Source organism: Myotis nattereri, assembly GCF_964212035.1.
Source record: "Myotis nattereri genome assembly, chromosome: 1".
NCBI classification, from domain to species: Eukaryota; Metazoa; Chordata; class Mammalia; order Chiroptera; family Vespertilionidae; genus Myotis; species Myotis nattereri.
In genome coordinates, this window is record NC_138075.1 from 57,847,993 (window position 1) to 57,875,696 (window position 27,704).

The 27,704-nt window shown below is 43.8% G+C and overlaps 1 protein-coding gene across 1 annotated transcript in view; it reads left to right on the forward strand.

The window, feature by feature from the left end:
- MYO5C (myosin VC) overlaps positions 1 to 27,439 on the forward strand; it is a gene marked incomplete at its 5' end in the record, with an annotated part of 90,189 nt that extends 62,750 nt beyond the window's left edge. Inside the window, 15 exons of the mRNA XM_081090252.1 lie at positions 41 to 134; positions 454 to 517; positions 603 to 683; positions 2,353 to 2,533; positions 4,514 to 4,607; positions 5,069 to 5,268; positions 9,003 to 9,090; positions 11,808 to 11,906; positions 13,145 to 13,299; positions 15,039 to 15,128; positions 17,435 to 17,585; positions 18,189 to 18,471; positions 24,299 to 24,473; positions 24,960 to 25,040; positions 26,692 to 27,439. Of these exons, the coding sequence (XP_080946378.1) occupies positions 41 to 134; positions 454 to 517; positions 603 to 683; positions 2,353 to 2,533; positions 4,514 to 4,607; positions 5,069 to 5,268; positions 9,003 to 9,090; positions 11,808 to 11,906; positions 13,145 to 13,299; positions 15,039 to 15,128; positions 17,435 to 17,585; positions 18,189 to 18,471; positions 24,299 to 24,473; positions 24,960 to 25,040; positions 26,692 to 26,844 (1,989 nt within the window). The 3' untranslated portion in view covers positions 26,845 to 27,439. The remainder of the gene's footprint in view (positions 1 to 40; positions 135 to 453; positions 518 to 602; positions 684 to 2,352; positions 2,534 to 4,513; positions 4,608 to 5,068; positions 5,269 to 9,002; positions 9,091 to 11,807; positions 11,907 to 13,144; positions 13,300 to 15,038; positions 15,129 to 17,434; positions 17,586 to 18,188; positions 18,472 to 24,298; positions 24,474 to 24,959; positions 25,041 to 26,691) is intronic.
- Positions 27,440 to 27,704: the final 265 nt, after the last annotated feature.

Sequence of the window (27,704 nt, forward strand, 5' to 3'; positions counted from 1 at the left end):
ATGGCTCTTCTTTCTTCACCTCATCGTTGCTGTGATTCAGACAATCTCTGAGTTTGAAAAGGAGATAGAGCTACTTCAGACACAGAAGATAGACGTGGAAAAACACGTGCAGTCGCAAAAGCGGGAAATGAGAGGTAACAAAACTACGAGGCACCAAGCCCATGGGTGCAGACTGAATGTATCATAAGTGCCACTGGTGAGGAAATGCTCCTTTGACTGGTATGAGGCTGGTTGGTTAGCTGGTTGGTTGGATATATGGCAAGCTGACTAGCTGGTTGGTTGGTTGGTTGGTTGGCTGGTTGGTTGGATAGCTGGTGGGTTAAATAACTGGTCAGTTTCTTGGCTGATGGGATGGTTAGCTGGAGACTCTGTGAAGGTAACTGGGCCCTAGAAAGGGAACAGGAGAAATCAGGCAAGAAGGTAATTTATACCAGCTCTGCCTTTTCCTCTCAGAAAAGATGTCAGAGATCACCAAGCAACTTCTCGAAAGCTATGACATTGCAGACGTGAGAAGCAGGTAATCATTTTTGCATTATCACACATTTAGAAACGTGTGACACATGAGAGAGATGATAGGCTTTCTTACCCTCCTTATTTTCCAGGCTGTCTGTGGAAGATTTGGAACATTTAAATGAGGATGGAGAACTTTGGTTTGCTTACGAAGGACTAAAGAAAGCAACCCGGTAAGGAATTCCCCCAGGGTTTCTTTTTCCCCCAGAGATAATAAGACTATTGGAAAGTGAAAAGTTTGTCTTACATAGATTTGATACATAAAATAATTTCTTACAGTAGAATGATCTAATAATCACTGGAAATATTTCTTTGAGTAATTGGTAACAAAGAACACTCTTTATGGGATAAAATGCTGAGTGATAAAACGCATAACCTATACAGTAAAACTGATTCTATCAAACTAGAGGCCTGGTACATGAAAATTTGTGCACTCAGGGGAGGTGCGGGGAGTCCCTCAGCCCAACCTGTACCCTCTGGCAGTCTGGGACCCCTCAGGGGATGTCCACCTGCCAACTTAGGCCTGCTCCCCAGGAGATGAGGCCTAAGCTGGCAGTCAGACATCCCTCTGGCAGCCCAGGAGCCCTCATGGGATGTCTGACTGCGGCTTAGGCCCCCTCGGACATCCTTAGCACTGCCGAGGAGGCAAGAGAGGCTCCCACCACTGCCACTGTGCTTGCAGCTGTCAGCCCAGTCTGTGGCTGAGTGAAACTCCCACTGTGGGAGCCCATTGACCGCCGGCGGGCAGCTCCTGCATTGAGCTGTGCGTGTCATAGCAACTGGTCGTTCCGGGTTGTTCTGCTGTTAGGGTCAATTTGCATATTACCCTTTTATTATATAGGACTAAAGGCCTGATGCATGAAATTCGTGCAAGAGTAGGATTTCCTTCCCCTGGCTGCTGGCACTGGCTTCCCTCTGGCACCCGGGACCTGGGCTTCCCTCACAGCCCTGGCTTCATCTAGAAGGTCGTCTGGAAGGACGTCCGGTCTAATTAGTATATTATGCTTTTATTATTATAGCTAAGGTAGCCAGTGTTGCTATAGACAAATAGGTGTGTTTAAATTTAAAGTTTGATGCATTTTTTACATTAATAAACTTTATTTTTAGAGTAGTGCTAGGCTTACAGTAAAATTGAGCAAAAGTTCAGAGATTTCTCATATACTTCCGACCCCCACACGTACACAGCCATTATCAATATCTCCCAGCAGAGGATACATTTGTTGTTGTTTTAAAGATTTTTAAAATTGATTTTTAAAGAGAGAGGGAGGGAGGGAGAAGGAGAAAGAGAGAGAAACCTCTGTGTGAGAGGGAAACATTAATCGGCTGCCTCCTGCATGCCCCCCACCAGGAATCAAGCCTGCAACCCGGGCACGGACCCTGACCAAGAATCGAACTGGCAGCCTTTCAGTGCACGGGATGATGCCCAACCAATTGGCCAGGGCAAGGTTACATTTGTTAAAACTGATGAACCTACTTTGACACCCAGAGTCATTAGTTAACATCACTCTTGATGTTATATATCCTATTGGTTTTGACAAATGTATAAGGAAATGTATCTTTACCATTATTGTATCATACAGACATTTTTTAAACTATTAGAGTAAAAATGTAACTTTAATAATGTCTAAAGTAATATTTGTTATTAACTGCATGTTAATGCCACATATGCTTTCTAAATTTTATAATTCTGTGTTCCTAGTTCCATAGCCTGTAACGATGTGCACATAAGTATGCTCTCTGTACTTAGCACTTGGCTGTAGTGGTGGGTTTTCATAACTGCTGCACGTGTACACACTCAGAGTGAAGACGAAGTGGCTAATTTCTCGGCCCCTCTTCCAACAGCGTCTTGGAGAGCCACTTCCAGTCCCAGAAGGATTGCTATGAAAAGGAGATAGAAGCTTTGAACTTCAAAGTGGTGCATCTAAGTCAAGAAATAAACCACCTGCAGAAATTATTTAGAGAAGAGAATGACATCAATGAAAGTATTCGTCATGAAGTTACCAGGCTGACGTCAGAAAACATGGTATGGTCTCAGCCATGGGCCCCGGTTGTGGGCACTATTCTAGAGATGTTATTCATTAGCCAAGTCATATGCAGTTTCTTGGCAATAAAACAATGGATCAGACTTATGTTTTCTAGGAGTGAAATACTTGAGTCACAAGAGAAACTTATATTATCCCAGGCTGGAGAGCACTCTGATTTGAGAGTATGTGTCTTTTCCATAGGATGGGTCCACATTCTCTGTGTGTATGTGCGTGTGTGTTTTCTAAACCTAGCCAATAACCCTTGGAAATTGACAAAAGCAACATTAAGGTAAAAGGATAATTTGAGAGGGGCATGCATTCAGGTCAGCCTCTACTCCTGCTTCTCATCTCACCTTTTCAGAGACCTTCCCTCCTGTGATGCCCATTCTTTCCTCCTGCACATATCTCATCCTTTCTTCTACCTCACGCCTACTGGCATGGAGAAAGGCTTCAGAAATCTCCTCACTCAAAACTATCCCTTTCTTGGCCCCATATCCCCGGTAGCTACCACTCCATTTCTTTCTTCTTTCCTTTTTCTTTTTTGGTAATCCTCACCCAAGGATATTTTTTCCACTTATTTTTTTAGAAAAAATGGAAGGGAGGGGGGAAGGGAGAAGAGAGAGAGAGGGAGAGAAACATCAATTTGAGAGACACATCGATTGCTTCCCCCACGCTCTCCAGCCAGGGCCAGGGAATCAACCTGCAACCCAAGAGTGTGCCCTGGACCGGTGGAACCTATGACCCGTCAGTGCTCAGGCCGACACTCTAACCACTGGGCTGTGCCAGCCAGGGCACCACCCCATTTCTTTGGGGGAGTTGTCAGACTTCTCAGCAGCCATCCAACTGCCATTTCTCCATTCACCTCCCATTTGCTCTGTGGCCACCCCATTTTGCCATGTGCCCCTACCACTAACTGGTCTGTCTGCATCCAGCTGAGCACAGAGGGTTCATTTCCATCCTCCTCGTTGTCTCCCAGGGCACCACCCTCTCCTAGGTTTCTCATCCTCTTCGCCATTCACAGGCTGCCCCTTCTCTGCTTCTTTGCTGTCTCCTGCTCCTCTGCCTAACCTCGAACTACTAGGACCTCTCGGGTCTGTGCCAGCAGGTGAGGAGCTGTGGCCCCGGCATAGCCAACACGTGGAGCAGGAATAAGGACCTTCACATCTTTGTTTGGTCCTTGGGTGAAACTTTCATGAGGAATCCGTGGTGAAATCCAATTGCACAAACAAGTATTCTTCATTTGAGTATTAGCGGTGTGGGTGTTTTTATAAACTTGGGCAACAGAAAAACTGTTTTTACCTGCCTGAGGGTAGAGGTGACAGACGTTTAAAAAAACTATAGAGGCGGACAAGGACAAAGGATTGAGCCCCACCTGGAATGCAGAGGGCGCAGTGCAACCCCCTCGAGGTGGTCCGTCCCTAGGTGAGGTCTCTGGGTCTGCCACCTCTTCACATCACCCTCCCTCAGCTCAGCATAGAATTCCCATCCACCCCTGCCCCACCACTACACACCCTTCCCTCCGGGAGACATCCTGATGGGGACCGTGGCTGTGTGGAACTGCTTTCTCTGAGTGTGCTGGTATTTCTTGTGACTATATAGGTCTCGAGGTAAAAAATCATGATACCAATGGAGTATAATGTCTTAGCTGGCCTTCTTATACAATTCACTAGAGGCCCAATGCACGAAATTCATGCAAGAGTAGGCCTTCCTTCCCCCGGCTGCCAGCACCAGCTTCTCTCTGGCACCCGGGACCCGGGCTTCCCTCACAGCCCAAGCTTCGTCCCGAAGGTTGTCCTGAAGGATGTCCAGAAGGATGTCCAGTCAAATTAGCATATTAGACTTTTATTATTATAGATTAGATGTATGTCCCATGGGGTTAAACTCCTCAGCAGTTGGGTTTGCTTCTGATGAGCTCTGAGATTTTAAAGTTCATAGATAAAAGTATTTCATAGTCTAATATTTCTAATTTTTCTCTAAAGATGATCCCAGACTTTAAACAGCAAATCTCAGAACTGGAGAAACAGAAGCAAGACCTTGAAATTCGTCTGAATGAACAGACTGAAAACATGAGAGGTAACTGGACCCCTCAGGGACCTGCTTTTAGAAAAAGGTTTTCTCCACCCAGGACATGACAGAAGTCACTGTACTCGGGGTCACACTCTGACCTCCCGTGGGCCAGGCAGTGGCGCGAATGTGAGGAGTGGGCTGGGTGGTGGGTGCAATAAGGTGCATGGGCATCAAAAGGGGGAAGCTGCCTCAAGCTCTGGGGATTGTTGCCACATAGGAATGCAGGCGCAGTGTTGCTTGATAGTCCTGGTTTTTTGTTTTTTTGTTTTTTAAGATAAGCCATTTTTATGTGAAGTATCACAAGTTTTAAACAATGACTTAAAAATATTTTAAACATTGTTTATGCCAAACAAAACCTAATCTCTAGCTGGATGCAGCTTAGGACCCCTGACAACTATACATAGGACCAAGCCCAAATCGGAATCCAGTGATATGGCCCCAAGTACTGACAGTTCTTCTCACTGTAGGAAAATTAGAAGAATTTTCTAATGAGTTGAATCACACTCGAGAAGAAGAGGGAATACACCCCAAAGAGAAGGAGAAGCTGATGGATGACATTCATGCAATGCCAGAGGTCAGCAAGGGCTTGAAGAAACAGGTTGAAACTGAACCCAAAGTGGAGAGTAGCCTCCGGCAGGAAGCGTCTCGTCTCACTATGGAGAACAGGGTGAGGAGTGGACTAAGTCGTTGATAAATGACTGCCTGCCTGTGTGCAGATGTCACAGAAGGGGGGACAGGCCACCTGGAGCACACGCTGAGCAGCTGTGGACCAAAGCCACAGTCAGAGCACTCTGTTTCCTTTTGCAAAAGACAGGTGGTCTCTGAGGTTGAGCCCTCTCAGGGGAGGCTCAGGGCTCACAGGGACGTGCCTGATAAAGCAAAGGGAGGTGGGGTGCAGGGGTCCTGCGCACTGTCCCGTGGTGGCACCCATCTGGGAAGACGATGTCCATGTGTTCTCCTGGGGGTATGTCCTTCCTACAAATTTCATAGACAAAATGTTCTTCCATGAAATGACCATGGTAGTAGGTAACAGACTTTAAATGATGAAGAGGCCCTTGTCAAAATGAAATTTGGCAACTCTATGTCGGTCCCCAGCGATTCTTTTGATATTAATTGGTGTGTGAAGCCTACAAGACTGAGACACACTAAAGTAGCAGCTGGGGTGCTTTCCTGGGGGCTGGAAACTGAGGCCCTTCCGGGCTGGGCAGCCTCTACAACGTGCCCAGGGAAGGGCTCACCAGGGCAGTGGGCACCTGGACATGCCCACAGGCCCTGCTCCCCATGGTCAGGGCCCCCCCATTTTCTATCTCACAGGAAAACCATGATAGGGTGAAATGATATTTTACAGTGTCAGGATTTGACTTTGAAGAATGATTATATCTAAAATGAGGAATCCAGGGAGTTTGATATCTAACAGGAAATAACACATTCCAGTCAGGGGCGCCCAGATGATGGCCATCTTTTCTCAGGGGACACAACTTCTTCAGAGAATAGACTCATCAACTCACACCAAATAAACAGCTGTCCATTGAGCCTGTGTGAGGCTCTCCTGCCTGCCTGCATGTCCCTGGGTCTCAGTTGGGGCCAGTGGTAATGGGGGTGGGCCATGTGTATGTTGCACGTCTTGTCCCGTGTGAACTATCATTCCTTAGCTGTGAGTGTGTGCCTCTGGGTATGTATCAGGCCCTAATTGTGTGGGATTTGTGTGAGTTTGTTCCTGATGCTGCTGGACCAGTGAGGTCCCACGCAGTGCCCCTCTCAGGAGCCCCAGGTGTGTGGCTCTGTTCCCAGGTGGGGACGGGCCAGCCTGCTGCCTCCACCCTGAGCTGGGGAACAGTCATAGCTTCCTGTTTTATATCTACATGGTCCTTCCAACAAACTCCCCCTAAACCAATGAGGAGCCTCAGTGCTACCAATGAGCCAATGAATATGCCACAAAGGAATTTAATTCCTATAAATTAGGTGCTGGTTTTACCCACAAGTGAGGCTTAACTGTATTAGTTTCCTAGAGCTCCCATAACAAAGTACAACAAACTGGGTGGCTTAGAACAATAGAAACGTGTCCTCTCACACTTGGAAAGGCCAGAAGTCCAAGTTCAAGGTGTTGGCCCAGCCATACTCCTCCAGAGTCTCTAGGGGAGAGGATTTCCTTGCCTCTCCCAGCTCCTGGCATCGCCTGACATCCTTGGTTTGTGACAGCGCACCCCCAATCTCTGCTGTCCCTTTACATGGCCCCCCCTCTGTATCTCTGTGTGCCCTTTATCTCTGTTATAAGGACAGTCTCAGTGGATTCAGAACCCACCCCAATCCAGCGAGTTATCATATTGATCTGTGGTTTAAATACAACAGCAAAGACCCTATTTCCAAATGAGTTCACACTCAGGGGTTCTCAGTGGACATGAATTTTGAGGGTACACTATTTAATCCCATATCTGATCCTTTAAGTCAAAGAAAATCCTTATTAAGAAAGAAATAATAAAAACTTTTAGTGATCATCTCACTATTTATCAAAGAAATTCTAAATTAAAACTAGATAATATGTTTGCCCCTGAAATAACAGAGATCTTATGGTGCTGGTGAGACTGTCATCATATATGGTTTCTGGGAACATAAACTTGCCGGAAGCTAATTCCAGTAGGTCATAAATGCAAGAAGTTCATCAAAAGGTTGGTGGACCTTGAGCCTTCAGCAAGGGCTGGAAAATCATGTTATTACCTATTGGAATGGCCAAAGGCATTTCCCCAAACCTAAAAAGGATGCATAAATGATTTCCTGCTACCAGATAACTGAGGGCATTTCAATCTACATGTTATTGCCTCCTGCTGGCCAAACACCTGAACAGCCATAGGCAGGTCCCCCAATCTGACAATGGATTCTGTATGCTAAACCTTGCCTTTGATATGTATATTTACCTTGCTTTAGGACAATTTGTGTTAATAAAAAGCAAGGAGTCCAGAGAGACAGAAGGACTTGGTTTCTTTAGCTGAGTCTCCTCTGGTTCCCCAAAATGCCTTTAAGAATTATGTTTTGTCTCTAGACTCTTTAATAATTTACCACAGCCCCTTCTCCAGATTCCTGAACCCTTCTAGATGCTGGATAAGACTCCCGGCATAAACTGTATAAGCTCTCTAGGGAGGTGCATTCCCTTTGACTCAGTGATGAACCACTAAGATTCTATTCCTAGTAAATAATCAGATATGTGGACAAATAATAGTGTTAATAATCATAACCAAAAAAAAGAGGGGAATAAAGTGGATGTCCAATAAAAGTGGGTAGGTTAATTACTGTATATTACTGTATCCATTAAAGTGACGGTTTGGGTATGTTATCAGACATGGGAAGGTATCTGCAATATAATTCGAGAAAAATATAGGATATAAAACTTCACATACAGTATGATCCCAATTTTATAAAACATGTATGTGCCATATTAGAAAAAAGAAAGGAGTGAAATAAAATGTGAGCAGTGGTTTCTTTCAGATTATGGATTGATGGGTGCCTTTTTTGGTTTTTAGACGTATAATAGGATGGGCTCAAGTTAGAAGACAGCATACCCACACCCCCACTTCAAAGGCCAGATCAAGTTCCAAAGGTGGTAGCAGGGAGAGAGGTGGCCACAAGGGAGAAACAGCACAATTTCCCTCTGCCCAGGAGTCCCCCAGGGGCGCAGGGCCGCAGTGACTGCGTGGTGGGCATTGCTGAGCTGGAGGGGCCAGATTCCTTCCTGTGCCAAAGCCCCGGGATTCAGGAAGAACCTGAAGACCCTGTGCCTTTTAGAGGAAATATTTATAGGAATCCCAGACTCTCCCTGTTCTTGAGCCAAAATCAGCCTGGGCAAGGCCAACCCTTTTCGGGAAGGAAGGTCAAAGCCAGGACTCCAACCTCTGAAGAGTTTCTCGGCCTCCAGCTTCTGACATTCAGGGAGCTTACTTTCCCACATTCGTGTTTTTTAATTCTCTACAATGGACATTATTTTATTAAGGGGAAAACAGATCAAGATAAGTGTGGTGTATGCACACGATAGGATATTATTCAGACACAAAAAGGAATGAGGTACTGATACAGGCTACAGCATGAAGAAACCTTAAAAACATTAATGAGAGAAGCCAGGCACAAGGGTAGATAGAGACAAAAGTAGGTTAATGGTAGCCAGGAGCTGGGAAGGAATGGAAGATGAGGGGGTGACGGCTAAAAGTCACAGGCTCTTTTTGGTTTGATGAAATGTTCTGGAATTCGATGGTGGTGATGATTACACACAGACTATATACAAACCATTGTGTAGTATAGTAATCTATAAGCTATATGTGAATTGGGTGCAAATTATAGCTCAATAAAGCTATTACCAAAAAATCAATTTAGATGCTTCTAAGCTAATGATCTTGTTTCTTTTGATCTCTGCAGGATCTCGAAGAAGAGTTAGACATGAAGGACAGAGTGATTAAAAAACTACAAGACCAAGTCAAGAGTCTAACTAAGACAATTGGAAAAGGTGAGAGAAATAACATTCATTTTCTTATTTCTTGAACTTTCGGCTAAGGTCAACATGTGTTGATGAAATGTTTAGTTTTTGATGTGGCCCAAAGTCTTTGAAACCCAAAGGAATGATTCTCAACTGGCAGGGTTTGGGGCTCAGTGATGGGGAATGGAAAGAAAGATCCTTGGAGGCAGGCAGATCGCTCACCACCCCTCAGATTATACCACGTCTGTCCTTCCCAACCCTCGTTGTGTCCTCATTTTTGGAATGGATGAATGAACTGCCATCTCTGCATAAGGACTTCCACAGCCTACCTCCCACTCCTCACTTCTTTGCCAGAGTCTCAGTCCTTTTGCCTCTAAGATTACCTCCTTTGCCTTTCTCTTATCACCTCCAACTCAAGGTGTCTAAAGCAGAAATGCATCAGCTTCCCTTCCTGTATTAGTTTTCTACTGTCATAACAAATTACCCCAAACTTAGCAACTTAAAACAACAAACACTGTGTGTTGCTACACACAGTTTCTGGGGGTCAAGAATCTAGAAGCAGCTTAGCTCAGTGCTTCTGGCTCTGAGTTGTAGTCAAGTCGACAACAGGGACACAGTCATCTGAAGGCTAAACGGGGCTAAAGGATCTGCTTCAAATTCATTCACATGACTGTTGGTGGGAAGCCAACATCTCCTAAACACTGCATAGGTGGCATTAGCTTCCAGGGTTCCTGCAAGGAACATGCCCACATATAAGTCTTCACACTTAAGAATACCCAAAGTTAAGGGGGGAAAGGAGGACCTATGTAATACTTTGAACAATAAAGACTAAAAAAAAAAAAAAAAAAAAAAGAATACCCAAAGTATGATGTCCTTATCAGATACATCTGCTTCATTTATTGTTCTTCCAGATGCAATTTACCAATCAGAGGTCACTCTTTTTTTATTCTTATTGAATCCCTTTTTAAAATTCTCATCCAAGGATATGATTTTATTGATTTTAGAGAGAGAAGGAGGGAAAGAGGGAGGGAAGGAGAGAGAGAGACTTCGACATGAGAGAAAAACAGGATGAGCCACCCAGCCAGGGCCAGAGGTCATTCTTATCATAAACAGTGTTGCTTAGTAAAGCAGTTGACACTCTACCTTTATCAGTCTCTAAGGGAACAGAGCTAGTCAGTTAAAAGGGAAATTCTCACGCAGTAGGAAGAGAGTTCTGTAACTCTTTATCTACACCACCTTCTTTTTCATCCACCAAAGGCTACTTGCTTTTCTTGGCCCAACTGGAATGCTACCTCCTTCAAGAAGCATTTTCAACAGCTTCAGTTCACCTCTGTGTGAATCCTTATGGCCCTTGTATTCATTTCCTGTAGCTGCTATAACATCACCACAAAATTAGTGACTTGAGAGAGTGCAGATTTATCTTCTTAGAGTCCTGGAGGTCCGAAGTCCAGAATGGCGCTCACTGTGCTAAAATCAGCCCGTCAGCATTTCTTCTGGAGCCTTCAAGGGAGAGTCCATTCCCTGGCCTTTGCCAGCTTTTAGAGGCCACCGCATACCGTGGCTTGTGTGCCCCTCCCCCATCTTAAAATTCAGAAGCATGGCATTTTTGAAATCTTTCTGACTCTCTTACCTCTGCTTCTGTCATCAGACCTCATTCTCTCAGAATGTACATGAATCTTTGGGGACCAGAAGGTAGACTGTGGCCCACCCAAAATGCCCCTCTCCCAGTCCTGGGAGCCTGTGAATATGTCGCCTCACATGGCAGAAGAGATCTGCAGGTGTGATTAAGTTAAGGGTCTTGAGATGGGAAGGTTATCCTGGATTATCCACATGGACCCAATACCATAAGAGAGGCAGGAATGTCAGAGCGAGAGAAGGTGATATGAAAACAGAAGTAGATGGAGAGGAGATATGATGTGGAAGCAGAGATCAGAGTGATGTGGCCTCGAGCCAAGGAATTCAGATAGCCTCTGGAAGCTAGAAAAGGCAAGTAATGGATTCTCCCCCTACAGCTTCTAGAACAGCCCTGATCTGTCCCGTTTGAAATGAATAAAACTAAAAAAAAAAAAGACCGTACCCTTTTATGTAATGATGTTTACTTTGAATTTATATTAGTTCACACAAACACTCCATCCATGCTTTTGTTCCGGCCCTCCGGTCCAGTTTAAGAACCCATTGTGGCCCTCGAGTCGAAAAGTTTGCCCACCCCTGTACTAGAAGGAACACAGCTCTGCTGATTGATTGATTTTAGCCCTATGAGATCCATTTTAATCTTCTGATCTCCAGAACTATAAGATTAAAATTTTGTGTTGTTTTAAGTCACTGCATGTTAATTTCTTACAGCACATGGGACACTGATACAGTCCCCTCAGGGTCATGCACTTTGGTACTTTGCACACCAACTGTTTCGTGAATCTTGCTTCCTTAACTGTAGCATCAGATCTTAAAGACAGGGGCCACCTCTTGGATTGCATTCGTATCCCAGTGTGCTGGATGCGTGCCAGGCACTCATAAGGATTTCTTCAAGGATAACTCAACCTTTTCAGCAGAAGCTATACTCACTGATGTACTCACAGATAAGAATCACTATCAGAAGAAATTCTTCACAACTCAAGAAAGTTTTCATTGATCTGAAATCCCCAGAAGTTCCAGGGCCAACCAGTCAGAGTAGGGTAGAAGGAGATGAAGAGTCCTATTGTAAAGCCTGTGGGAGTTGTTTTTGAGTGTTTGTTTACCTCTGTCTACAGCCAATGATGTGCACTTGTCCTCGGGACCCAAGGAGTACCTGGGAATGCTGGAGTACAAGAGGGAAGACGAGGCCAAGCTCATTCAAAACCTCATTCTTGGTAGTGAAACCTGGAACTCTGAATTTTGGCTTTATTCTGCAAACTTGAACATCAGCCATTGCCACAGTCCTGGGTGCTGGCAGTCCCTTCTCCTCTTTCACTGCTTCTTGCCCTAGCGGAGTTTCTCAGCCTCAGCCATGTTGAGCAGATACTAGTAATTCTTTGTTCGGGGTGCTGTGCATTGTAGGATATTGAGAGGCATCCTTGGCTCCCACCTGTAGAAGCCAGTAGCAGCTTCTAGTCATGACAATAGAAAGGTATCTCCAGACATTGCCAAATACCCTGTGGGGATGCATTTCCCTCGGCTGCGAAGCACTGCCCTAACCTCCTCCCAGCCCTCATCACAGGGCCCGGATAGAAGACCCACTTCCGCAGCTTCGGGTCTCAGAACAGGGTCCCTGGTGGGAGTGAGCGTGGCTCCTGTGCCCTCTTTGACTTCTGCTGAGAAGTGTATTTGCAGGCAATGTGACTGGGGCTTCCCAGCAACGCCCTGGTTGCAGGGATGTCCATGTGCATCATGCTCAAGGGTTGGTGGTCTGAGAACTAATGGGACGAGACTGTCTTCACCATGACAGCCACATGCCTCTCTATCAACTGGTCCCGGGATCTCAGAGCGGAAAGCCGCTGTGCAGCCTTACTACCTCCTCATCTAAGGGAGGAAGGAGCACCCCTACCCTTCCTTTCCACCCTCACTGGGGTACAGCTTTGGAGCCTCCTCTTTGTCCCCCGTTTTTTATGCAGCCACCGGGAGGTCTTTGTTTGCTTATCTTAATTTGTTCTATAAAGCTTCTCTCTCCCCTTCATCCCACCTGTCTCCCCACCACTCTCTCCTTTCCAAGCCAGCAAGGCCTCCTCTGCGGGACTGTTGTGCTCCTGTTTTCCAGATTCAAGGCAGGTGCATGTGAGCGCTGAGATCGTATTGCATCCTCGTCATAGAGGCTGGGGTGGGGTGCTTGGAACTGCAATTCTTCTCTTACGCTAGAGATCTGAAATCCAGGGTCTCCACACCAGGGAGAAGGCACTTTGCAAATAGAAGAGGAGCAGGTAGCATCTGAACATTTTTGCCAAAAGAAGAGCCAAACTAAATTCCCCAAACAGAAAAGACATGCCTGTGCATTCAGGCATTGCATCGAGAGCATCGGGCACAGAAAAGCAAATAACCCCCGCCCCATAGTCAGAGGTTCCTTAGGGGGAGAGCTAACCACCGCGGTCATCCTCACTGACTCTTTCCGCTCCAGACCTGAAGCCCCGCGGCGTGGTGGTGAACATGATCCCCGGGCTGCCGGCTCACATCCTGTTCATGTGTGTACGCTACGCAGACTCTCTCAATGACGCCAGCATGCTCAAGTCCCTCATGAACAGCATCATTAATGGCATCAAGCAAGTGGTTAAGGTAGGAACTACCTTTGACATTGGCCCTTGGAATTATAGGTCCTTTAGCAACATCTGTGGGGATGACCAGATGCCCATCCTTCACCTCCTGGCTTTGGTGAACCACATGATTCCTTGAACCATTCTGAGGCCCAATCGGTGAAAGAAGCCAAGTTGTTAGGAAAAGACAAGTTAGGTCAGGGATCCCCAAGGATAGGGATCTGCCAATTGACCTTGAAGCCTTATCTGTGAGATGACAGCCTCGTAGCCACCACCCACTATTTCTATCCCCTCAGGGTGTCAGTGTCCCGGCTGTAATGTAGGAAGGGTGAAAGGTGAGGAATGGGAAGGCCTGAAAAATTACTCGTCTATAGCTGTCCCTTCTAGAACTACATTGTGCACCCTTAGTCCCAACTCAGAAACAAAGACGAGCTGCATGTTAATAGAAAGCAGTAAAGTACAGATCCAATATTTTCATTCCCCTTCCACGTGGGGAGCAATCTTTGGTGTTGGGATATATTTGAATTTTTAGTTGCAAAAGGTCCTTAGTAAAATATATGTTCAGTAGAATCAGGAGTAATTAAATCCTATTTTAAATATCCTAGGAAAAGAGAAGAATAAAAGCAGTGGATGCATGAGAGGTTAGAGTAATTCTTCCCTCCCCTCCTAAAAATTTTGTACCAAGAATTCATCTGGAGTTAAGAGGAGAAAATTAGCATTTGTTTGGTCCTGGGTCCTTTATTGTCTTTGTCTTCACAGCAGCCACCAGAGCGTCCTAGGAAGGGCCGCCCATATGTGGATATTTCCTCTGTCCAAATTTTCATAAATCGGGTTTTCTTAGGACACACTTGCATTGTATCCCAGGATGCAGGCACACAGTATTTGCCCCGTCTTGCTGCTCTGGAATGTTTAAATATTTAGAAAGTGAAAGATGCCTGACATGAGGAGTATAAATACTTTCCCACCAGCATCTACTGTCTCAGCTTCCCCAGCAGCTCCCTGTCCTCTGCCATTGTTGGTGCCAGTATCTGTCCCTTCCGCTCTGGTGCACAGCACATTGAAGCAACCCTCACTTGGCCCCACTCCTTTAGCCATGGTGCCTTTGCCTCCACCCCCTTGACCCCCCGACTGCCAAAAGCGTTTAAACTAGTGCTCGTCACCAATTCTCTTTTTCATCCCTTGCTATCTGGCTTCTACTCCGTCACTCCACAAAAAGACCACCGGTGATTCCTCTTGCTGGATCCAGTGGTACTGCTGTATTTCCTGTTCTCCTTAAATGGAAAGAAGCACTAGCATCATCCCAACAGTCCTGGACCCTGAGCTTTTGTCTGTCCCCCGCTTTCAAGGAGGACCATCCTCTCGCTTCTCTCGGGTTTTCTCAGCTGCCCTGGTTTCCCGTGGTCCCTCCATCCTCTGAGCACAGTCTACATCCACCACATGGGCAATCGGCCACCTAATTACTGTGTCCGTCCTCCCAGTGGAGTGGGAACTTTGGAAGGCAAGGCCCGAGATTGACATTTCTCCAGCATTCCTGCAGGGCCGATTTAAGCTTCAAACAAGTAACCTGCTAAATAACATAAGGGCCTATCATTATAGCACAAATTTAATAAAGGCTTTCGTGAATAAAAGAGGACTCCATTTTGGGCAAAGACACTAACTAACCAACAGGTAAGGTAAGTCTGATGTTGCTCAGAGGCACCAATAATCACCAACTCCACCTTTGTCTTTTCTTGTTTTGTTTTGTTTGTTTGTTTTTTTAAGGAGCATTTAGAAGACTTTGAGTTGCTGTCCTTTTGGCTTTCCAATACTTGTCATTTCCTCAATTGCCTGAAGCAGTACAGTGGAGAAGAGGTAGGAATGCTTGCCTGCTGTGTGTTCTGTGCCGACTGCCGGTCTATAACTTCCTCATGAGCCAGAGCTCACTACAGGGGTAGGAATTGGGGCACCCAGCTCCAGGGACAGCCTCTGCCCTTGCTGGCTTTCTGGCCGCCTCCTCACCCAAGAGGTCAACCTCCTATCACCAGGTAACAGAAGTGACAAGCAGAAGACTTCTAAAAAGAGGCTTAGACTTTGGGCATGGTACTGAGCCTCAGTATCCTTGAGTTTTAAATCCGTGGGGTAGACTAGATGATTTTTAAGTTTCTTTCTGATTGTGAAATTCTGAAGTTTTTAGTATTATGACTCTAAACTACAGCCTTTAGTTCAACATGCCTGTTTCTTCAGAGCTGTTCTCTATAAAATTCTGGTTGTTCCTTCATAGTCCGTAAATCCTTGGCCATTTTGAAGGGACTGACATCATAAAGGAGTTTTCCACCTCCAAGTATTCACAGAGCAGAATTTCATTGATGAAATAATAACAAAATGGCTTTCAGGGTTTTTACTGCTCTCCAAAATAGTTGCACCATTTTATAAAGTGTCTCACTCAGTAGTGTATGAAGTTTCCAGTGTCTCAGACCTTCACCAACACTTAGTATTGACAGACATTATTTACCAAGCTCATGGGCATAAAACAATACCTTGTTGACTTCAATTGAAATTACTTGATGCCAGTGAGATCAAGCATCATTTCATATGCTTATTGGTCATTTGGGTTTCCGTTTAAACTACCTATTTACATCTATTCTTTAATTTTTTAGGGGTGATTTTTTCTTATTTACTTATAGAAAATCTTATATATAATGGATAGATTGTGGTGTATCTTCTAATTTTATTTATGGAGTTCTTTTTCATACACAGTTTTTGAATTGTTATGAATTTAAATCTATCCTTATGTTATATGTTTCAAGAAATTCTCCCCTTCCATGAGATCATGAAGACATTCTCTTACTTTCTTCTAAACTCTTACAATTCAAATTTAGAATTTACAATTATGCTTTTACCTATCCAAAATTGGTGCGATTAGCTATTCTACATTGACTTGTGAGGTCATGAACTCATATCTTCTTCCACATGGATAGCCAATTGTCCCAATGAAGAGAAAGTAAAACAAAATATAAAAGTATTCCTACTGGAACTATAGAACAAAAGGAGAAATAAGTAAAGACAATCCAAGCTCTGACTAAAAGGAGTGCCAAAGTGTATAGGGGAGGGGAGGTGGGAAGGAGAGGGGAGACACAGGTCATCCATTTAAGAAAAACTTGCATCTATGAAGCATTAATGGAAGAGGATATTATATTATACAACAGCATTTACTTTTTAGTCCTATTTTTGCCCCCTTCAGCCATGTACACAATGTTCTTTCCCCTATTTTTTCAATTACTATATTTTTATTTCTAAAATTTTAATGGTTCTTTTTCACCTCTGTCTTTTATCATAGTGTCCTATTCTTGTCTTAATGTTTTCCTTTTATCTCTTGGGACACGTTAAACATATTGTATTCATCTGCCTGGGCTGCTATATACAAAATACCATAGACCAGATGACTTAAACAAAGAAAGTCATTTTCTCACAGTTCAGGAGACTTAAGTCCAGACCAAGGTGCCAGCAGGGTTGGTATCTGGTGATACCTTTCTCTCTGGCTTGCAGACAGCCACCTTCTTGCTGTGTCCTCACGTGGCCTTTCCTCTGCATGGGGGCAGAAAGAGATTGAGCTCTTTAGTGTCTCTTATTATAACACTAATCCTAACAGATGAGGGCCCTACCCTTATGACCTCATTTGACCTTAATTCCTTCCTTAGAGACCCCATCTCTGAATAACCACATAGGAGGTAAGGGCTTTAACTTATGAATTGGGGACCACGGGGAGGCATGAACAGTCAGTCCATAGCACATATTTTATAATATTTCAGAGTAGTCTATAATCTGCAATTATAAAGTCATGAATCTCATTTATCTACTGCCCTCTTATAGCAGTTTGTATTCTTGGGTGCTTTGCAGTTTTTTTCTGCGAGCTTCCATGGGAGTGGTTTTCTACTGTGGCTTACAGGCCTGGGGGCACGTATTTGTAGGAGGAGCAGGCAGTACAGTGACACTTAGTTAATTATAGAACATAAGTGCTACTCCAAACATCAAGAATCTTTTTGATACAAATCAGACATTAAGTTGTAAAGTGTGGGAGTATAGTAGAAGCGAATTATAACATCATTAATAGAGATAGTATTTTCATTTCCTATGTGTCTATATTATTTTAATATTTATATGCCCCAAATTACTTTCAGGAATTCATGAAGCATAACAGTCCACATCAGAACAAGAACTGCTTGAACAATTTTGACCTGTCAGAATACAGACAGATTCTTAGTGATGTGGCTATACGAATATATCATCAATTCATTATCGTCATGGAAAATAACATTCAACCAATAATAGGTAAGAAAAGAATTGATAACCAAAAATATTTATAGTAACATTGAGGCCTTAAAAAATAAATCAGGTGTATGGTTACAATGTGTGGTTATAAAGAATATAATTTCTAAAACCAAGCAAACTTAGTTGTGTATATGTGTACCTTTTAATTCTTTGTTTGCTTGAAGCAATTCCATATATCAAAGTACATGGTTCATAGTTTTTTCCTGTAAGAGCGATTCATCCTGAGGGGAAAACAGTGGAAGAGCTGCAGCTATTTATATGGCTAATCCTGGGTCTTAGACAGGTGTTTCTGAAATCCTAAAGTCCTACTTCCTTCAGTTTTCTGAAATGTAAATACTTTAAGTGGTCGCAGACCATGAGCTACCATGCTAACCTGCTTCCATTCCTGCGATTCTGAAAGAAGAGGTCTGCAAGCCTAGCCAGGGGCTGCTGCCCTGTTGAAAACAGCGTCTGTCCCATCCACCCTGCAGCCTGTGCTCCCCAGGCCTTGATTCTATCGCTTTGTCACAACTCCATCCACTGCTGACTCTTGTAGAAAATGTCGCACCTCCTGAAACAGGCACATAGAGCAGTGAGAAAGTCCCCTGGGTGTCCCCCCTGCAGTGCCGGGCATGCTGGAGTACGAGAGTCTGCAGGGCATTTCCGGCCTGAAGCCCACGGGCTTCCGCAAGCGGTCGTCCAGCATCGACGACACGGACGCCTACACGATGACCTCCGTCCTGCAGCAGCTGAGCTACTTCTACAGCACCATGTGCCAGAACGGCCTGGACCCCGAGCTCGTCAGGCAGGCAGTGAAGCAGCTCTTCTTCCTCATCGGGGCCGTCACGCTCAACAGCCTCTTCCTGCGCAAGGACATGTGCTCCTGCCGGAAAGGGATGCAGATCAGGTAAAACCCAGACTCCACCCCTTCCGCCAGGAGGCTGGCGGGGAGTGATGCTCATCAAGTCTGGCACACACTCCGGTCCTCCTTCCCCAAGGGCTGTAATGCCAGGGGTAGGGGGCGCGGGGCAAGGTGACTCTTAGAAGCTTAGAGTGTCTGCCATCCACTGCCCAGACCGCCTCCCATCACTCCACACTGTGCTAATTTGAGCTGTGGCAGAGTGGCTTTAACTGGGAACTAGTAACCCTGTATTTTAAAAGCCTGCCTCTGTGGTTATCATACACGCACCCAGGGTTTACTGACCACCACCTCTGTGAGCAACACTGCCTGGTGCAGGACAGAGGAAAGCAAGGACAGGGCTCTGTGCCAGACATAGGCCTCATAGATGTTTAGCAAGTGTTTATTGAATGGACGAATGAATGGGCAGAGGAATGACTTTACAGACTGCTACAGACTTAGATGTGGGGTCTGGGTAGAAGGGTAAGATGCAGACAGCATGCCTGGAGGAGAGAGAGGAGCGAATCATGGACCCTAGGATGGCAGCTGCAGTGTAAGCACTTGGCCGTCATCTTGTCTTTATCTTAAAAAAATATATATATATATATTTTATATATGTATTGATTTCAGAGACAGAAAGGGAGAGGGAGTGAGAGAAACATCAATGATGCACGCCCCATCCTGGGGATCGAGCCTGCAACCCGGACATGTGCCCTGACTGGGAATCAAACCTTGACCTGGTTCATAAGTCGGTCGACGCTCAACCGCTGAGCAACACAAGCCAGGCTGTGGTTTGATTTTCTGAACATTCCATGTGCAGTTGAAAAGAATATATATTCTGTGGTTGTTGAGTGGGATGTTCTATAAATGGCAATTGCTGATGGTGTTTTTCACTTCTATACAGGGTGGGGAAAAGTAGGTTTATTTATAGTTGTGAGTACACAAAACACAAAAGTTTATTCCCCTACATCTCATTTGGATATCATCTTCCTTCTGCCCGAGGAAATTCTTTTAGTAGGGCTTTTAGGGGAAGTTCACTGGCAATTAATTCTCTTAGTTTTCTTTTACCTGAAAATGTCTTCATTTCACCTTCATTCCTGAAATATATTTTTTGCAGGCTTTAGCATTCTGGGTTGACAGTACTTTTGTCCCATCACTTTAAAAATATTTTACTTTATTCTGGCTTTCATGATTTCTGATTAGAAATGCACAATCATTTGAATTATTGTTTCCATACAAGTAATGCATAGTGTTTCTCTGGTTGCATTCAATTTTTTTCTTTGTCTTTAGTTTTCCACAATTTGGTTATGATGTGTCTGGATGTGATTTTCTTTAGGTTTACCCTCTTTGGGGGTTCCCTGAGCTTCTTGCCAGTATTTCTTCAGATACTTTGCACCATAATTTCTTCTTTCCTTCTGGAACTTTGGTGACATAAATGTTAGATCTTTCATTATTGTCCTCTGAGTCCCTAAAGTTTGGTTCATTTCTTTCAGGTTTTTTTTTTTCTTTCTCTGTGCTCTTCAGTTTGGATAATCTCTATTGATGCCTTAAAGTTCACTGGCTGTTTCCTCCGCCATCTCTATTCTGCTATTGATCCTATTCAGTGAGTTCTTTTATTTGTTATTGTATTATTCATGTCTAAAATTTTCATTTTTTAAAATATCTTCTATTTCTTTTCTAAGACTTTCTATCTTTTCATTTATTTCAGGATAGTTTGTCTTTACTTTTTGGAGCATTTTTATTTTAGCTTCTTTAAAGTCTTTGTCGGGTAATTCCAATATCTGTGTCGTCTCAGAGTTGACATCTGTCGATTATCTTGTTTAAATGTGAGTTGAGCTTTTCCTGGCTCTTTATATGCCAAGAACAGATACTTCTCAACTTATGGGGGTTACATCCTGATAAACCCATTACAAGTTGAAAATGTTGTAAGCTGGAAATGCATTTAAAACATTTACCGGTAACCTACAGAATATCATAGCTTACCCTAGACCCGTAGTCGGCAAACTGCAGCTCTCGAGTCATGCGGCTCTTTGGCCCCTTGAGTGTGGCTCTTCCTAAGCCTTAGGAGTACCCTAATTAAGTTAATAACAATGTACCTACCTATATAGTTTAAGTTTAAAAAATTTGGCTCTCAAAAGAAATTTCAATCGTTGTACTGTTGATATTTGGCTCTGTTGACTAATGAATTTGCCGACCACTGCCCTAGACTACCTTAAACGTGCTCAGAACACCTACATGAGCCTAAATTTGGGCAAAATCATCTAACACAGAACCTATTTTATACTAATTTGACTATCTCATATAATTTATTATAAATATCACTTCACATCATCGTAAAATTGAAAAATTGTAAGTCAAACCATCATAAGTCAGGGACCATCTGATAATTCTGAATTGTTTCCTGGATACTTCTAATATTATACTATGAGACTCTGGGTCTTTAAGTCCTATGGAGACTGTGGATATTTTTATCAGATAGTCATCCCATTTGGGTTCAAGCTGCAAGTTCTGAGTATCCCCTGGGGGCTGTGGTTCCCATGTCAGCTCATTTTTCAAAGTCTTTGTAATGCTATTTGGTTCTGTCTCATGTATAACACACAGTGGCCAGACTGAAACTTGGCTCTTGCTCTATCCCATAGTTTAGTCCTCACATCTGTATGTGCTATTGAGGGTCAGATCCATGCGTGGGCTCAGGGGTGCGCCCAGGAGTTCATAAACAACTTTAAGGGGTCATTTTCCCAAGCTTCTTCCTCTCCATAACCCCCTGGTACTTTCCAGCTCCCTGCAGATCCCCTGTTTGCCGCCGCCCCCCCCCCTCCCCCCGCAACTGAAAATGGGGGCTTTACTTTATTTTATTTATTTATCCTCACTGAGGATATTTTTCCATTGATTTTTAGAGACAGTGGAAGGGAGAGGGAGAGACACAGAGAGAAACATCGATGTTAGAGAGATACATCAATTGGTTGCCTCCCGCATGCACCCTGACCAGGGCCAGGGATCGAGCCTGCAACTGAGGCATGAATCAACCTTGACTTGAATCAAACCTGGGACCCTTCAGTCTGCAAGCCAACGCTCTAGCAACTGAGCCAAACTGGCGAGGGCCGGAGACATGACTTAACTCGCTGTGTGGCACAATTCCCAGAAATGTCCCCATCTGGGGCCAGGTGGAGGGAGGATAGAGCAGTGGGAGTTCTTGGGCCACAGCTTCTCCGGTTGTAGGAACTTCCCTCCTCTCAGAATTTTAGGTTTCCATTGGACCCTTTGCCACCATTGCTATCACCAGCTGATTGTTTGGGGCTTGACTATGAGAGAATGGAGAAAATGAAAGAAAATGGAGAAGAAAAGAAAAACAGGAGGTTTCCACCCTCCCTCTGAGCGTTAGGACACCCCTCTCCGCTCCTGGAGCCAGAACTGGATGATTCCTCCTGGAGCTCGTTGTTGGTCTCCGTGTTCACTACTAAGTTCCCGGCTGCCTCGAGTTCAGTCAGGCCAGCGAACAGCAGGAGGAAAAAACTGGCAAACTCACTATCAAGTGGAGATACCTCAAAGTCTGGTTTTCTTCCCCGATCCACCGGCTACTGTCCACTTTTCAGAGTCCCCAGACAGCTGCTCCAGGCATTCCATCCAGGCTTTACAGTTGCGTTTGGTGGGAGAGGCATAGTGGGGGGTGCTTTCTCCATTGCAGCAGGACCCAGAACTCCACCGCTGACTTTTGAGCAGAAGAATTAACATGCTCAAAATTCAGATTTAGAAAGTGCTGTGGCAGGATTAAGATGGGTAAGAAGGAGTGAAATGGGAGGCTCATTAGGTATCTATTGTAATAAGAACTCAAACTAGCAGGACAAAATAGACAATGAAAAAAATGAGGGGATGAACCAGTGCAAGAGGTGTTACTTCACTCATTGCATTCCTGTGGAATACACTAATTCAGCGTTAGCGCCTCAGGGTTATAACCAAAGAGAAGAATCCCGCTCCCCTGATCACCTAGTTCAACACTTCATGTCTTGAAACAGCATCATTGATATGTAATTTATCTGCCATGAAGTTCACCCATTGAAAGTGTATAATTCAGTCGTTTTGGGTATATTTACAGAGTTGCACAACCGTCACCATAATGTAATTTTAGAACATTTTCATCACTCCAGAAAGAAACCTTATACTCATTAGCAGCCACTCTTATCACTACCCACACCCCACCTCTCCTTCAGCCTACACAATCATGAATATATTTTCTTTCTCTATAGATTTGCCTATTTTGGACATATTTATAAATGGAATCATAAAATATATTGTCTTTTGTGACTGGCTTTTTTCACTTAGCATAATGTTTTCACAGTTCATCCATATGGTAGCATGTACTAGTTCTTCATTCCTCTTCATTGCTGAATAACACCCCATTTATAGCACAGTTTGTTTATTCATTAGTTGGTAGGCATTTGTGTTGTTTTCATTTTTTGGCTAAATTAAAAACTATGGCCTGGTTAGTGTGGCTCAGTGGTTGAGCATTGACCTATGAACCAGGAGGTCATGGTTCCATTCTAGGTCAAGGCACATGCCCGGGTTGCAGACTCCATCCCCAGTAGGGGGCGTGCAGGAGATAGCCAATCAACGATTCTCTGTCATCATTGATGTTTCTATCTCCCTCTCCCTTCCTCTTTTAAATCAATAAAAAAAATTTTTTAATTAAATACTATGAACACTTATGGACAATTTTTGTGTGTGGACGTTTTCAGTCTTCTCGAGTGCATATCTAGAACTTGAATTGCTGGGTCATACGGTTCTTTTATGTTAAACATTTTGAGGAACTGCCATACTATTTTCCTTAGCAACTATCCCATTTTACATTCCCACTAGCGATGTATGAGTGTTCTCAACATTCATTTACCCAGAGAGTTGAGTAACTTTCCAAGCTCACACAGTGGGCTGGTGAGAAAAAACCCATGCTTCTTAACCTATGGTAATTAGTGACAGAAAGGAGAATTAAAAACCTCAGTGGACTGAAAGAAAAGCCTTCTGCCCATTGAAAATGTTCTGCCAATTTAGGAAAAGAAATTAAATAGTTTTTATACTAATGTAAATCTTCTCTACAAATGCCACTATTTTTTCCCCTTTGATGATTTGCAAGTCTATTATTGACTATTTTAATAGATTACTTTATAAATTATTGTAGTCACTATACTTTGCTCAGATTTCCCCCCAAAGTTTATAGCTGTTATAGTCCCTCACCCTATACTATTATGATCCTTAGAACCAGGAATCATGGTCCTACACCCTCATATTATAAATGAAGAAACTGCTGGACTGTGGTCCTGGTCCCCTCAGTGTACTCTGGTACCCTCTCAGGACACACTAGGGCAGGAGTGGGCAACCTTCTTGTGAGTGCGTGCCAAAACCAGCAAAATCTCTGACTCAAAATTCTTTTGCATGCCAACCCTAATTTTTTGAGAACATGTTATGCCTACTTGATATCTCTTAAGGTGTACGTGTGTGAAGAATCTTGAAGAAATAATAAAATTCATTCGAGCGACAAAAATACATATGATGATGAAAAATTCATTTATTTTTTAATGTATACATGTTATGTAAAATTATTTATTTATCTAAAATGCACCTACACTGAATTTATCCAAAAAATAAAAAAGTCGATATTAAGAAAAAAATTGTAAAAGGAAGATCATAAGAGAAGGTTTCGCATGCCAGCAAAAGTTACTGGCATGCCATGTTTGGCACGTGTTCCAGGGGTTGCCTACCCCTGCACTAGGGGATTCAGCACCCTCCCCTAATATGTCCTGTATGGATTGTCTACCATTCTCTGCTCATTTGGCTTTTACTCCAGGTGCAACATCAGCTACTTAGAAGAATGGCTTAAAGATAAGAATTTGCAGAACAGCTTGGCCAAGGAAACTTTGGAACCTCTCTCTCAGGCAGCCTGGTTGCTTCAGGTCAAGAAGATCACAGATAGCGATGCCAAGGAGATCTTCGAACGCTGTACCTCACTGTCTGCTGTGCAGGTAACCAGGCTTGCTGAGTGTCTCCCTGATCTTCACTGACAAACCCTATCATTGGTGTCAGCTTTCCTGGCCTAGCCAATCGTGGGGTGCACCTGAGTCTTTGTGTGCTTTTTGGTAGCATAGTATCTCCCATAGCCCACCCTCTTATCTCATAAACATTTATTAAATACTAAGACCAGGCCTTAAAACAACAAAAGTGCATATGACATATTGCCTACGCACTAAACTTACAGATGTGGATGGGGGTGGGAGGCTGGAAGAGGAGAGTTGTCTGTCATCTAATCGTGTGATTTGTCTTTGCTCCCTTCCATGCACTTCTCACTTTGTTTTCTCTCCTTGGAAAGAAACAACACATGGTTCCTAGAGCCAATTATAGTATAAAGGAGCTACCTGTGGTTCCTAGCTATCCCAAACCACCAGAACCATTATATCACAGGCAGAGCTGTCTTTTTTCATGGTCTAGCATGTCTTCTGTGTGGTTTGCAGATCATAAAGATCCTTAATTTATACACGCCTATAGATGACTTCGAGAAAAGAGTGACTCCATCCTTCGTTCGCAAAGTACAGGTGAGATCCTTAAAAATGTGACTTTCAATTTTCAGTAGAAGACAATTATATTTAACTAGAGGCCTGGTGCACAAATTCGTGTACCTGTGGGGTCCCTTGGCCTGGCCTGTGGGATCGGGCCAAAACCAGCTCTCTGACATCCCCTGAGGGGTCCCAGATTGTGAGAGGGCGCAGGCCAGGTCAAGGGACCCCACCGGTGCACAATCAGGGTCGGGGAGGGACGCGGGAGGTTGGCCAGCTGGGGAGGGACCGCAGGAGGGCTCCAGGGCATGTCTGGCCCATCTTGCTCAGTCCTGATCAGCCAGACCCCAGCAGCAAGCTAACCTACCAGTCGGAGCATCTGCCCCTTGGTGGTCAGTGCACGTCATAGCAAGCAGTTGAGCGACTTTAGCATATCATTAACATATTACTCTTTGGTTGGTTGAACGGACAACTGGATGACCAGACACTTAGCATATTAGGCTTTTATTATATAGGATTAACATTACAGAAATCCAGGATTAAAGCACATTCACCAAATAAGCAGACAAAGCAGCAGGAATTTCCCTGTCAGATTCCCAGTTTTCAGAGCCCATGTTCCTCAGGGAAGGGAACGAACACACCAGAGGTGACTGACATTCTTAGTTCCTTCAGCAGGTCCTACTTCTTACCAGCCTTTGAGTGCCACGCAGGTGAGCAGAGGCTGAATGGAAGCAGAGACCTGTGTACCCGTCTTCCTTGTTTTAATCCCAAAAGTTTCTTCCCCAATGAACTAGGGCAGAGTTTGGTTCAAGGATTCCTGGGGATCCTCCAGGACCCTTCTGGGAGGTCTGCAAAGTCTCCCTTTTTCCAATTCCATATCTGTACGAGGCCAACTTTTTTTCTTATACTTCAACCAAAAAAATGAATCACAATAGGTTGAATACAGAAGCAGATCTGAGATTCATTCTACCTATTAAGTCAGACATTTAAAAGATTTACAAAAACATAAGATAATACCACTTCTCACTAATCTTTTTTGTTTTAAAAATATAGTTCTTTTTCAATAAGAATATATGAACGTGTGTTGGGTTTGCTCTTGTTATTTTTTTATTATTTTTTTAAATTTTATTTATTTATTTATTTATTTATTTATTTATTTATTTATTTTGCTCTTGTTATTTTAGTGAATGAACACATTTTAAGTTATTGCTTTATTTACTAATATTTTAAATATCAGTAGTTAGACCCATATACACGAAGGCTCTTGGAATCCTCAATAATTTTTAAGAGTATAAAACAGGTCCTGAGACCAAAAATGTTGCAAACCCTTGAATAAAAAGAAAGTACTGAGTGCGATCAAAATTTAATACTTGAGATCTGTTCATGTTTGAGCTTGGAATTCTGCCATGAGAATAGCGAAGAAGAGAGAACAGATCGATTTAGTGGGAAGTTAACTTCTGGAGTGAAACAGACAAGGGCGCGTTCGCGAGAGCTGAGCTGGAAGTCCTGCCAGACCATTTCACCTGGGAGTCGTGCTGTTAAAAGGCTCTTTTGTGTGTCATCTCATGTGCTTTTGGAAGGAGTGTCTCCCTAGAGATGGAGCTGTGTTTTCCTCACTCCTGGCTTTCAGATAGCAATGCAGCAGAGTGCACACGTTTCCTTACTCACTTCCCTCCCGTTCTCCTTTCAGGCTCTCCTGAACAGCCGAGAGGACTCCTCGCAGCTGATGTTGGATGCCAGCTATCTCTTCCAAGTCGTCTTTCCTTTTACGCCCTCTCCTCACGCTCTGGAAATGATCGAGATCCCCAGCAGTTTCAAGCTAGGCTTTCTCAATAGATTGTAGTAGGGGAAGAGAGCAAACACACTTTTCCCTCAACAGCTAAACGAAGGTCAAACATGAGGGATGTGGCATATTACTGGGAACTGGAAATTCTAGAATGTGATTTAAGGAAGAAAATGAGAACTCTCCCAAAAGGGCCACATCTCTCGCTCACAGTGACACTGTTGCCACTGTCATTTTACAAACATTAACACACAGCAGCTGTGGCCTTGTCTAGCTCTGCAAGCCCAGCTGGCTTTTACTAGAATTCCTGGAAGCTCCCATTTTCTCCCAGGTGTCTCTTGGTCTCAATCAATCTTGTGACAGGGCTCCACCCACATGTGCATAAGATCGGGGACACGTTCCTGTGAAGCCTGGGTACATTTATGAAGCCACAGTGAGGTCCGGGGCTGAGTCTTCCAAAAGTCCCCTCACCCCAAGCCTGTTTTCGGGGGAGGCGGGGAGTGGGGATGGGGTTCTTCTGACTCTTTCTAAAAATTCTCCTGCATAAAAAAGTATTTATTATTTCAGACCCTTCTAATTTTTAAGAGAATATTCCATCTGAATGAATTATATGAAGTATTTTATGTATTTATCTAATTAAAACCAACATATTATTAAAGCTTAATTGCCACACCAGTTTTCATCTCCTCCTCCAAAAGACCATTTCTTAAATTTCATCTGCCAACACATTTGCCATCATTTTTTATTGTTTAGTATCTTTCACGTATATTTTTGTGTGATATATTTTTAAATATGTTTTTTATTGATTTCAGAGAGGAAGGAAGAGGGAGAGCGAGAGAGGAACATCAATGATGACAGAGAATCATGAATCGGCTGCCTCCTGCACACCCCACACTGGGGATCGAGCCCGTAAACTGGGC